Below are 12,638 nucleotides of genomic sequence, written 5' to 3'. Positions count from 1 at the left end.
TCACAAACTCAAAATAAGTCTAATTGTGTCATTTATCTAATTGCAGATGAAAATGTAGTTCTTTTTTTATGGGTATAGATGGCTTGCATTCCAAAAAGAAACTTTTTTCCCCCAAGATTAGCTTTCTCCCTGTAAAAAGTTGACCATGTTGCTATTAAGCGTAGCAGAGGACAAGGACTACCGTATTTCTGGGATTTTCATTTCCCACTACACGATCAGGCCCTGAGAGATAGAACTAATTTTTTTAACATGATGTTTCTTTTCATCAGAATCAAGTTTAAACTGTTTCAGGTTAGGCATGTGAAATCTACTTAACTAACAACTCTTTAAGAGAAAGATCAAGCCCAATTTGCTAATACAAGATTTTTTTATTTCTGCATTAAAAGAAAAAAAATCCTTGAGAGAACCATGTCAAAAATTAAAAATTGAAAGGAACACTGGCAGCCTCCCCATGTGCCTAATTTGGCTTTGCTGAACGTATGACCAAATTGAAATGAGAATGACATCCAGGATTTTCTCAACATCTTTATTTCTTCACCTCATTTCTCACTCTTAAGAAATTTCCGAGTTCACATGCAGGAGGGAACACATCTGTATTGACCACGGCATCCTCGGACCAGGTAGAAATAGAAAAATGGTGATTTTAGATTCTAGTTGTGAATGAACTTCTGCCACAGAAGCAATTTGTCATAGAAACCCAATCTAATGAATTTAGGATTAGAAAGGACCATGAGGCCCCTTTTGTTGGCTAATTTACTAACAGGTTATTTTTGCTCATGCCCTATCTTGCAAATAGTAATGATACAAATCTTAGATGGGAGAGAGAAGGAGGCTCCTTGGCCATTCCCTCATCTTCTCTTGAATAAGGCAGCATTGCACATAGGCTTCAGAATTCTCTTTCTTTAAGGAGATGCCAGAGGGCAGTAGAGAGAGCACCAAACAAAGAGTCAAGAGACCAAGGTTCAAATCCTGGTGCAGCCAAGTCATTGGTTGTCATGACCTTGGGCAAGTCATTCACCTAAGCAGGGCTCAAGGTCATCAACTGTACAGCAAAGGTCTGGACCAGATGACCTTTGAGCCCATCTTGACTGCGGCTCTGCCATTCTGATGTGATGCAGGAAAGGAAGCCAAAAAGATTTCTCTGAAAGGGGATTCAGGCAAATGGGGGAAGAATATTGAGATGACCCAGTCTTCCCTGGTACTTGGAGTTGAGCTGACAATTGTCCTGCTGTGAGCTGGGTTGGTGCAGTACCCAGGCATTAGGTACCACATGACTTAGGTTCAAATCATGCCTCCACCTCTTACCAGCTGCATGTTACTTCAGCTCTCTGAGCCTTATGTCTTCATCTGCAAAATGGGAAAATGATTCACACAATGGCACTGATGTAATGACAAGATGACCCAAGACCCAGCAGGAAGTGAGACACATGTTTTGCGCATCTCCTATGTGTCCAATACTCCCAGGTCCCTGCCTCCTTCATACCGACAACACTCTCTAAGCTTGGTTTGGTCACCCCTCTCCCCAGAGATGTAGTTATAGTGGCTGAACGTGCAGCCTTGGTTCTATAACTAGCTGCCCCACCCACCAACCCTATCAGTTTGGGCAATTTCCCAGCACCTTTCTACTTCCATTCTCTCATCTATAAAATGAGAAGAATAATGGCATCTACCTCCAGATTTACTGTAAAGGGTAAGTAAGGGAATGTATACGAAGTTCTTAACACAGTGTTTGACACTGAGTCAGTACTTTACAAAAATGCTAGCTTTTTATTCTAGCTAAGAAGCTCAGAGAGGTAAATTAGTTTGCACAAGGTTATCTGCTTATGAGTGGTAGTATTGGAGTTTGAACCCTGATGGGAATGCAGCTGATTTGTCTCAGGGACCCAGGTCAGGGAGATGGCTCCTCATTTGCCTTATTGGCTCTGTTGCCGTCTCAGGCTGCCTGGCTGTGGGCTCCAGAGTCCCATCAGAGGGCTCAGTGGAAGCAGTTTGTTGGGGGCTGCCTGGGACTCAGGAAGGGAAATGAGTCCAGATCCTCCTTCCCTCGTTCACAGCAGCAGAGGGAAGAAACGTGCCCAAGGACCAGAGTATGGCCAGTGCCCTCACTGCCACCGCCCTGAGTCCCGTCACCACTCCCTCTTGCAGAAGTCTGTTTTTCATGGGAGAGTTCTCCCTCTTTGTTCCAGCACACGTTGCACATCTACCGATCGATATGACATCTTATCCTCTAAAACATTCATAATGTCTGCTTCCTGGGATGCCGGTGGCTGCACGCTGTGTGCCGCCTGCCTCACCATTCCTTTGTAGTAGGTGGTCTGTCCACCAGCCCCCTCCTTAACAGGGCTGCTGGTTGCTGTTCTTTAAAGAAAGACAAATATTGTTTGGGTTGTCAACACTGAATGACAAGCTTCGGAGGGGAAAGAAAGATGTATTTAGGTATATGTGTGTGGATTGTGGGGATGTGTTTTACTATCACAAAAGCTCCTAAAATCCCAGACCATGATTTATTTGCCGAATAAAACTGACTGATATTATCATTCTCTAAAGGTATTTTGATCACATGGGTCCTTTCTTGGAGAAAGAAAGGCTTTTACTTTATTTCTTTCCCCGGAAAAACAGCGGCAGGAACAGGGTAGCCTGGGGTGGGAAATGATTCCCTGTGTGGCAGATGGCTCCGGGAGTGTGTTTATCTGCCTGAGGATGCACTGGCTCGGTGGACAATGGGACGCCTGGCCAGCATCAGCAGTCCTCCAGGGCACATTCCTGCAGACTCCACACAAGGGAAAGAAAGTGACTGTAAGCACGCGTATCTGTCTTGCGTATTGATCTGCCTGGTGATGCGGAGAGCAAGGGGGCCTTGTTAGAGGTCACCTGAGCACACCTGACACCACACACCCACAGTGTCAACAGTGGCCACCTGCAGTGCACCCACTGCAGCAGCGGGTGCAAGGGGACAATAGGGATAGAGGTGATACCAGCTTGGGGGCCCCCTGCATGCTGAAGCTGTAAGAGCCCCGCTTGTTTCCTCCCAACACAGGAATTGATTAATCTCGTACCACTTCCCACTCACTGTACCGTCCTGAGACTGTCAGGAGAGTAGATTGATGCTCTGGTTCCTTGTATGGATTCTTCTTGTCTCGAGTACACACTGCTCCCTGGTCCCAGAGCTGCCTCATGTGACTGTCACCTTGTGCTCATGGCAGACATGCAGGAGGGGACAGAAACCCTCTCTGCTTTTGCAAGGGAGTAGAATGAGGAAGGCACAGACAAAACCTGTGCTGAGGACCATTTTAGCAGCATGGCTGGAAGATAAGAGAGTGCAGGTAGAGCGGGGAAGGCAGGTGCATTTCCCCAAAGCCCCCTCTCATTTCCAGTGGTCCCGCCAGGATTCTAGTATCATATCCATGACTCATCCTTCCTCATCTGTGTAATTCCTGGTTCAATAGCTTTGCAACCATTTTGGAAGCTGCAAGCCAGAAGTTGGATGCAGGCAAGTAAGTTTTCAGAGCCTTCTTGGGAGATAGGTGCACAAATCCCATTACTAGTAAAGGGATTTGTGGGCGTGACTTCCCTGCAGTGCTTTGAAAACTCATTCCATTCAGTGGGTTGCAATACAGTGAGGGGGGAAATAAGAGAAATCACTTCACCGAGGAGGTCTGAAGGGATTTTTTTTTTTAACTCCTTTAAGATTTAAATTTTTTAAACTCCTTTAAGACTTAAAGCATTTCCAAGAATGTTATCCCTCCTGGTTTTGTTTGCATCTCTTCTTTTAGGCAGAAAGTAATTTTGGCACTGACACCGTTCCTAAAAGGATACCATTAATACACTGTAGCGGGCCCCCCCCCTTTGAGGAAGCAGCACTGTACTCTCCTGCATCCCCAAAGGATGCCAAGCCAACTGACGGAGGAAAAAGGCACCAAACATATTGATTGTTAGCCAGGCTGACTGTAAATTGAAGTTGCCAAACAGATTTATTTTCTATTGTCAATGGAGATTCTTTTAAGTTAAATAGCAAACTGGTTGCTGACCAAGGACATATTTATAGAGGACTAGAGACTGCTTACAAAGACAAGTGTCTACTCCTGAGTGAGCCTTGACAGTATTTAGTAAATAATTCTGTAGCCACCTGCCCTGTTCAGTCTTGGCGAAGTCAAGGTTCACTTAGAGAAACCTGCTGGCCTCCAGTGAGGACTCTGAGTGAGTCACTGGCAGGAGAGCATGGAGTTTGGGAGCTCTGACTCTGCGGTTCCACGTGCCTAGGTCTAAATCCCAGATTCCCATTTACTGGCTGTGTGATCTTGGGCAAGTCACGTAACCTCCCTAAGCTTCGATTTCCTTATCTAGAAAATGTAAGTTATATGACCACCTCCCTGGATGACAATGGAAATAAATGAGCTTTCATCCTCTTTAGAATCCTCTGGTGTCATCCCATCTCAGCCAAATACAAGGCAAAGTCCCTCCAAGGGCACCCACTCCCCGCCACCCCATCTTCCAGTCACCCTGCACTCTCCTTTCTTACTAATTCCACTCCAGCTTCCAACACTCTTCCCCAGACGTAAGCATGAATTGCTTTCTCATTTCCTTTTGGTCTTGGCTCACATGTTACCTATCACAGATGCCATCCTTGACCAGTCTACATTTAGACAATGACACTTGCTATTCCCCCTCCCTCACACCCTGGCATTCCCTAACCCTGTGCTCTGGTTTTCACGTACACGTGTAGTTTCTGTGTCGCCCACTAGAATGTAAGTTCCATGAAAGCGAGGAACTTGTTTTGTTAATTGCTTTATTCTTGGTGCCTAGGATACACCTAACACACAATAGGTGCTCAATAAATATTTGCTGAATGATAAATAACGAATAAGTGATGCAATTAACGTAATGAGCCAATACCTGGCACATTGCCAAAATAAATGTTAATTGTCGCCGTTCTCATTGAGGAGGTTCATTTGTGTGTGTTAATTTTCACTACTCTTTGCAAAAGTGCCTTTGCAGATTGCCTGTGCAAGTTCAGGGTTAGCATTTGTGCATTTGAGCCCTGATTATTCCACTGTGGTTCTCTCCTCTCAGCAGTGGCACTTCTGGAATTAGCTATATTTCCCACGGGAGGCCTAGCATTGTTGACTAAATTGGCTGATGCGGGGCCAGGGAGGCCCAGCCCTCACCCTTCCCATCATTCTGCGTGGTCTCTGAAGGAGTTTGACCATCATCTCTAAGGCCTTTGTGAATCTGACTGCACGCTGAGCCACAAGGCACACTAGGCGTGGCTCCCTCGTCCCGCTCCCTAGACTCTGCTTGGCCTGAAGCCTTCCATTTTGAAAGAGAAAGCCCAATATCTTCCTCCCGTTACTTATTGACAAGCCTGCTCTTTAAGGATACCCCACTGTTCCTGGGGGCCTGCTCAGCAAACATGGAGCATCCATGGCCCCCATGTTTGCCCTCCTTGACAGAGGCTGAGCATCAATCTGGGAAGCGTTGCTGACATATTGATTGACTCTCTTGTCAGGCTGATCCTCTGCCAGCCAATGAACGTGGAATGTTCTAAGTGACACCCAGCAGGGCCCGCATATACCCTAATTACTGTTTCAGACAACCCCCATTCCCAGCTGCCACTTTCCAAGGTCTATAATCTTCGTCCTTGTGGTTCCTGGAGAATTCTGTTACCTGCAACCAACCCCTCTCCCTCACTTCTGCTTTGGCTCCCTCTGAGTATTTCTTTCAGAGCCCACCTGGCACAAAACCAGAAAACTTTAGTAAGAAAATATCACCCTGACTCCAGGCAGGTCTATTTATTATTCCTGCTGAAATGTGGGATCTGTGTGTGGTCTGTCCATCCTGCCTTGGTTCATTTTCAGCAGTCGATGAAAGTTCCCTCCAATTAGCCAGAGGGATACGTTCAGAGTTTGGCTGCCTATTGTGTTTTTAGTGGCTGATTTCCCAGCTGCCACCTGGATTACACGAGCTTCCACTTGGAGCCTTTCCCCGTTCCATCCTTGCTGACCCACGGAGCCCCATTGTTCCACCCAAGGCTCTCTGTGGAGTGGAGCCTGTCAAATCATGATAAATCGTGCATTTTGACTGTCGGTGGGGGTGAATGACGTTGGAGAGAGGGCCTCCCAAACTCATTTCACTTCTGACCCTAAGACAGTCTGAACAGAACCTTTTGGGATGAGCTGCTGGAGCACTGTGGGGAGTGGAGAGGGGACCACCCCACTGCATCGAGGATGTCTTGTTAGGTAAAATAAAGGTTGGTGAAACCAGCATTCACCCAAAATCTGGAGATGAAGAAGCAATAACTCTGGCTACTCTGAGGCTTCTCAGCTTCCTGATTCTGAGAGCAGACTAAAACTGGAGATATTATGACATAGTGTTTAAAGAGCTATTTGTTGTTGTTGTTCACAGAAACAAATGTGGTAGCCCTAACTATGTCCTAATTCTTCCTGGCTTGGTTTTAGAAAGGATTCTGACCCAATAAATAAATAACTTCAAGGAATGGATGGAGACCTGTCATATAAAAATGGCATTTCTCACTTTCTTTATTAGTGAATGTATCAGTCAAAATAGTCTCAGGCATGCTGCTGTAACAAAGAACCCCAAACTCTCAAGGTCTTACAATAGCAACAGTTTATTTCTTTGCTCATTCTGTTTTCTATCCCTGGTCTGCCATGGCTCTGAGCTGCATTATCTTCACTCAAGACCCAGGCTGACCGTGTGGCAAAGGGAAGAAAGTGTGTGCTGCCAGGTCACATGGCCACATCTGAGTTCAACAAAGGGAGAACATATAACCCCCTCAGGAAGGGGTGCTGACTATAGACAATGGTCTTTATCGACAACAGGGAGACTATCATGAGTTTCAAGAAAGAGGCAAAGTTTGCTGAGATGCATTGCCCACAGAATTTATAACCAGATCTCTGTGAAATAGAAACCAGATAACCACTCCCCCTGGAACCCTCCTCTGATTCTGAATTCCCCTGTGATCGAACTTCACAGCCAACAGTTTCTTCATAGGTGAAATGGGGATTATGACAGTTCCTACATCAAATGTAAGCCGTGAGTCTTAAGATAATAGCTGTGGAATGCTTACTGGAGTGCTGGCCATGTGAGGTATTCAAGAATGGGCAACAGGGATTCAAATACTAATAATCAAAATAGCTTCTCTTGGGGCCAGCCCGGTGGCTCAGCGGTTAAGGTCGCACGTTCTGCTTCAGTGGCCTAGGGTTTGCCGGTTCGGATCCCAGGTGTGGACATGGCACCGCTTGGCAAGCCATGCTGTGGCAGGTGTCCCACATATAAAGTAGAGGAAGATGGGCTCGGATGTTAGCTCAGGGCCGGTCTTCCTCAACAAAAATGAAGAGGATTGGCAGCAGATGTTAGCTCAGGTCTAATCTTCCTAAAAAAAAAAAAAAAAAAAAACACAACAAAAATAAAATAGCTTCTCTTGCAGACTCGTCCATATTGTGGCCAGCACTGTGGTATGCCATCCCTCACACCTCAGTACTGTGTATTTTTTATTTATACGAGTATAATGTCCTACAATCCAACCCCTGAAATATGCCCCCATGTGTCATTATCTATCCTAATAAACATTTATGGAGTGCCTTCTAGATTCAAGACACTCTGCTAGATCTTCCAAGGGTCGCAGATGCTTAACCTCCCTCTGGCCCTAGGCAGCCATTATTCTACCTGTAAAGGGAAACCCTTACAGAAAGTAAAGGGAGAGATTGACTGAGAGACTGATTTCTCAGCCCCAGCCATAGAGCAAATCGGTAGCAGGATAAGAAGCAGAGTTCTCCTTAGTCAGGAAACTCATTTACTTCACGGCTCCCCTGAGTCTTTATCCTAAGGACCCGTCAGTCCATCCCCATAGGCCAGAAAGATAGTCTCATTTTCTTACTCAAGAGAGAAGGAATAGCTGATCAAGAAAAATACCAACAAAAGCCTATTTCAGACATCCCCCCCAAAAAACAAGAGAATGTGGTTATCCCCCGATACAATTCTCACTTATTTACTTAACGTTCAATTCAACAACAGAAAATATGCCCGAACTTGAGTTTCATTTTTGTTGCATCGCTTCTGCCGCGAGGACAGAGCTTCTGCTCAGCAGATTTGGCTCTTCCCCTTTTTCCACCTCCATCTCACTTCCTAATTTTTCTTTTCACTCTGGGAGTTGTCTGAGAAGTTACTTGAGTACTCTGATCCTAACCCTTCTCACCCCCTCCGTAGTTTTCTTGTTTTCAGAATACGTTTTTTTTTTTTTTAAATAAAGAGACGCTATGAAACCCAAAACCAAAAAGGAGGGGGGAGGCATCTTTGAAAACAGAGAGAGCAGAGTTTCATGACTGCTGTCTTCATGTGCAGGAAGATTGGGAAAGTGTGTTCTTGCTGTTCTCCCACAGTGGATGGTTGCAATACGTTCTGCATCTTGGGATGATAAGATTGAGTGCTATAAGAGGGGAGAAGTTTTGACAAGAATTTTCATATTGATCGGGCATTGGGGAGGTTGTCATCTTTGCCTGATGGACCCACTGCTTCCTGTATAGACGTGAAAAATCAAAGCTTTGTGAGGCCTGAGCCCAAGCTGCACCTGCAATGCTTGTCTGTGTCTATTTTAAAACACAGATTCTCCTCAAAAGAACCGCATCGCCAGTGCAGCAGCAAGCCAGCTCCAGGCAAGCCCCAATTACCCGATAGTAACATTTAAAAAAAAAAGAAATCATTTTAAAATAGCTAATTCCTTGGCTCCCTTTACCTGGTAATTGCAAATCAGAAGCTCCCGTTATCTTGGAGCAGTCACGATTAGTTCTCATTTCCTGACCTCTGTACAGTGAAAATCTGTCATCATTTGAGGCAATAGAATCTGGTCTCTTCAAGTAAGTGACCTACATATAACAATAAACGGCAAGAGAAAATTAGGTGTTACTTTGACAGAAAGTGTACAGTAAATGTCACTTATTCTTATTAGTATGTATCATCTCAAAGAGTTGTAACAGTGGGGCTTGCACTTCAGACTAGCGTATAGAAAGAAAACATGGTTCTGAGATCGGGGGGTGTGTTAGAAAAAAGCAGACGTACACACCGGGACACCTTGCCACCTTAATCCGTGGCCATCAAGCTGAGCTGTATTGTTTGAAGACGGGTTTTTAACCTTAATAGAATGTGGCCTGACTTTAAGTGGTGGTAGGCATACAGAATTAATTGCTGTGTGAACAATCTCCTAAGCATTGTTAATTGTATTTCCTCTTGTTAATTGTTTCTCCCATCCCCGCATCATACTCCTGGGAACCTTTCCCCATCAACACCCCTTTCTCTCCCGAAGTCCTGGAAACGCAGCAACAGCGGCAACCTGTGTCCAGTTGAAATGCCAGACAGACATGGTGCGGTTACTGTTTGGATGGGAAATATGTGCAAGAATGAACTCCTTATTTATTTGCAAATGAAGCATTTCTTAGATCGGGACTTTGAAAGAATACAGGCGTTTGGGATTTGTGTTTTATTCCACCCAGTCAAAACAACTCACCAAGAACCACCAGAAAGAGGGGTGTATTGAGCTTGCTAAACTAACTGGGACGGGGGGAGTTGGCATAGACAGAGTGACATGGAAGACCAGAGGAAGTTTGCATTTGGAGGTTTGAGGTGCACATCCAGTAACGCAAGAGTTTGGCAGATGGGCTTGTTTCCTTAGCAAAGAAGAGAAGACACTTCAGAACTCTGTCTCCTTCTGTACTGGGGTGAAGTGTGGGTGTGGGTGGGCGTGTGAGAGAGAAGGAATCGTAATATTTTCAGGAAAGGACCCCATTCCACCCCTCACCCCCGCCCCAGCTTTTTCCACAATGGGACGAAAGATATCCACTTATCAGGAAGAACGGTGGATTGGAAAAATATTTTTAAAGTTTGAAACAGTTAGGGAGGTGAGCTTCACAGTGGGCCAGCACTACTGCAGACGCTACCGGCTGTGTTGGTATTTCTGTGCAGGTACAGTCTGGGCTGAACCAGACCAGCAGGCTGTGCCCATTTGGGTAGACTCTTTTTGAAACTGATTTACATTTTGAGTAGTTTGGCGGAAATTATCCTTGTCGATGCCCCTGGACTACCAGTCAAAAAAGAGCTGCATCCAGAGTGTGGGGCAAGTTGGATGTGACAGAGAAAACCCTTTACAGTGATTCCCAGGGGGCATTTTCCCCTCCGTGGAGACACCATTTGAAGGTCTGGGCTGTGTTTTCTCCTCCCTCCTCCAGCCATGAAGGGGATCTACTCCCCCTGAGGCTGTGAACAGGAGACCTAGCCCCCCAGATCTACAGGCTTTCTGTATTTAGCTAATCCCTGCGGCCTGGGACAAGCCATTTTTGAACTGCAGCTTCCTTAAAAGGCAATCGCTTGGAAAAGGCACCTGGCCCTCCCCCTTGACATTTGCATTGCTGAATTATCTATTCATATTTTCATTACTTTGTCTCTCCTGCAGCAATGCATCTGCTCGGACTCAATTGGCAACTCCAGCCGGCAGATGGACACACCTTTAACAATGGGATAAGGACCGGCTTACCAGGAAACGATGATGTGGCAACAATGCCATCTGGAGGCAAAGGTGAGGTTACAGCTGCCGCTTGCCCTCTTGAGGTCACAGGAAAATTCAGAGCTCTCGCCAGCTGGTTCAGGTTTTCTAATCCCAATCTTGTAAGGTGTGCAAAAAGGAGAAGAAAGGGGGAAAAAAATCCTTGCCTTTGCTAGGTGCCCCTGTTGAAAGCTGTTTGCTGTTCCTGTCTGTTAGCTGTGTTTGGCTGGAGTCCCTCGGAGCTGGCGCAGTGCCTGCTCAGAGCAATGTGCATACCTATGCTATCTGCAGCGACTGGCACGGTTTGGAGCTACTTGAAAGCATCCCAAGGCCTGGGCAGAAGCAGCAGCAACAGCAGCAGCTGGAACAGCGGCAGCAGCAGCAGGAGAAAGCCCTGCCTAATCAAGAAAGCCGAGAGCAGCAGGCAGCACATGCCACTAGACTGGAGCCCTCTCTGGAGAGGAGAGCCGCAGCCTCCCTGGGGAGGAAGTGCCGCCTGGCACGGCATGAAAGAGAAAGACTCGAGCTGTTCCGCTTTGGGGGAGAATAGAAAGCAGTTTTGACAACTTGGGAACAAAGCTGCTCTTCTCAGAACAGTGAAGGGGACAATAGAAATGTTTATTGAAGCAATCAGGCAACTGTATTCTTGCAGGAAAAAAAAAATAGGTGCTAACAAGGTGCTAAGAAGGAGGAGAGAAAACAGAACCATGGGGAGGTGGGGACGTGGGGCAATTAAAAAGACAGCAGCAGCCAATGGCACAGTTCGGTGGGCTCGCACTCGGTGGGGTTCGCTCAATTTGGGATGGAAATCACAAACAGGAGAGATTGTATGGAATGGTTTCTCCAAGCACAGAACTTTCCACTCTGCCTCTTAGCACACCTAGGCAGTTCACCCCCAAGTGTCTTAAAATACCCCACAGGGATATTTTCAGAGACGGGAAAGAAACAACATTTATTGGGCACCTATTGTGTGCAAGCTTAGCATTGTGTAACTTCAACAACTCTAAAGGGAGGAAAATCATCTGGGACAAACTGAGGCCCAGGACGTTTTAGAAACTTACGCCAAGTCCAACAAGTAGGCAGGTACGCATCTGGACTCAGGTCTGTTCCCTGGGCAAGCTGTTGGTATTTTCCTTAGATCTGTCATTTTCCACAGAGAAGATTCCAGAATCATCTTCCCATAGAGGTGTACATTAGTCATCCTGAGATGCTAATGCTGCTTAAATTCTTCTCCGTGGAGCTGTCCTAATGCTTCCAGTGTGACTTTTTTGTCTTTTTATCCAGTCTTTAAGACTCACTCTACTCATCTATCCTAATCATAACACCAAATTACCTTTAAGTAAGCATGAACAAGTTTTATCTCAGGGTAAAATTATGTGCTTTCCCTTTTCAGGTAACTAAAACTAGACCTAAAAATGAAATGTGTGTTTTGCCTTAAATGACCATGTTCTGCCTTAACTAACCAAAAAGCCTGGAGCCAAATTTGCTGGCCTCAGATTTGTAATCTGTTCACCTCAAGTACTTGACACCATCCCCAGCTTCGATTTCCTCTAAGAGAATGGTTCTCAGCCGGGCGTTTTTGCCCCACAGGGAACATTTGGCAATGCCTGAAGACTTTTTTGATTGTCACAATTAGAGGAGGTACAACTGGCATCTAAGTGAGTAGAAGCCGAGATGAGTCAAACATCCTGCAACTCACAGGACAGCCCCCTACAACAAAGGTTTATCCCGTCCAAAACGTCAGCTGTGCTGCTCTTTGAGAAACTCTGCTTTAGGCGTCTCTGTTGTGTTTCATCCACAAATGTCCTTTAGTCAACAAGTCAGCACCCCATCCTTTGAGAAAAATGCAGAAGACACATTTGAAAGTGAATATGCAAATTCTATCATTCGGCAGCACAGGGCTATATTTTATGTGTGCATACCTTCTGAAGTTATATACAAATGATTTTTAAATAGCATCCTTCACAAAAGGGAATCACGGGTAGGCATTGGCTTCCATAAATTAAGGTCAGCCACTCCTCCTCCTTGTGATTAAGTTTCATTTGCAACCCCCACCCCACTTTGGCATCCCACACCAGCAGAACAGAAG

At 45.7% G+C, this 12,638-nt stretch overlaps 1 protein-coding gene across 23 annotated transcripts in view; it reads left to right on the top strand.

The window, feature by feature from the left end:
• TENM2 (teneurin transmembrane protein 2) overlaps positions 1-12,638 on the top strand; it is a 1,162,025-nt gene that overhangs the window by 951,986 nt on the left and 197,401 nt on the right. For all 23 annotated transcript variants that reach the window (XM_070569063.1, XM_070569066.1, XM_070569065.1 and 20 more), the window contains one exon: positions 10,460-10,582. In XM_070569063.1, the coding sequence (XP_070425164.1) occupies positions 10,460-10,582 (123 nt within the window). The remainder of the gene's footprint in view (positions 1-10,459; positions 10,583-12,638) is intronic.

The sequence above is a fragment of the Equus przewalskii genome, chromosome 13 (genome assembly GCF_037783145.1).
Source record: "Equus przewalskii isolate Varuska chromosome 13, EquPr2, whole genome shotgun sequence".
NCBI lineage: Eukaryota > Metazoa > Chordata > Mammalia > Perissodactyla > Equidae > Equus > Equus przewalskii.
Note: the sequence above shows the minus strand (reverse complement) of the source record. Positions and strands in the feature narration are given on the sequence as shown.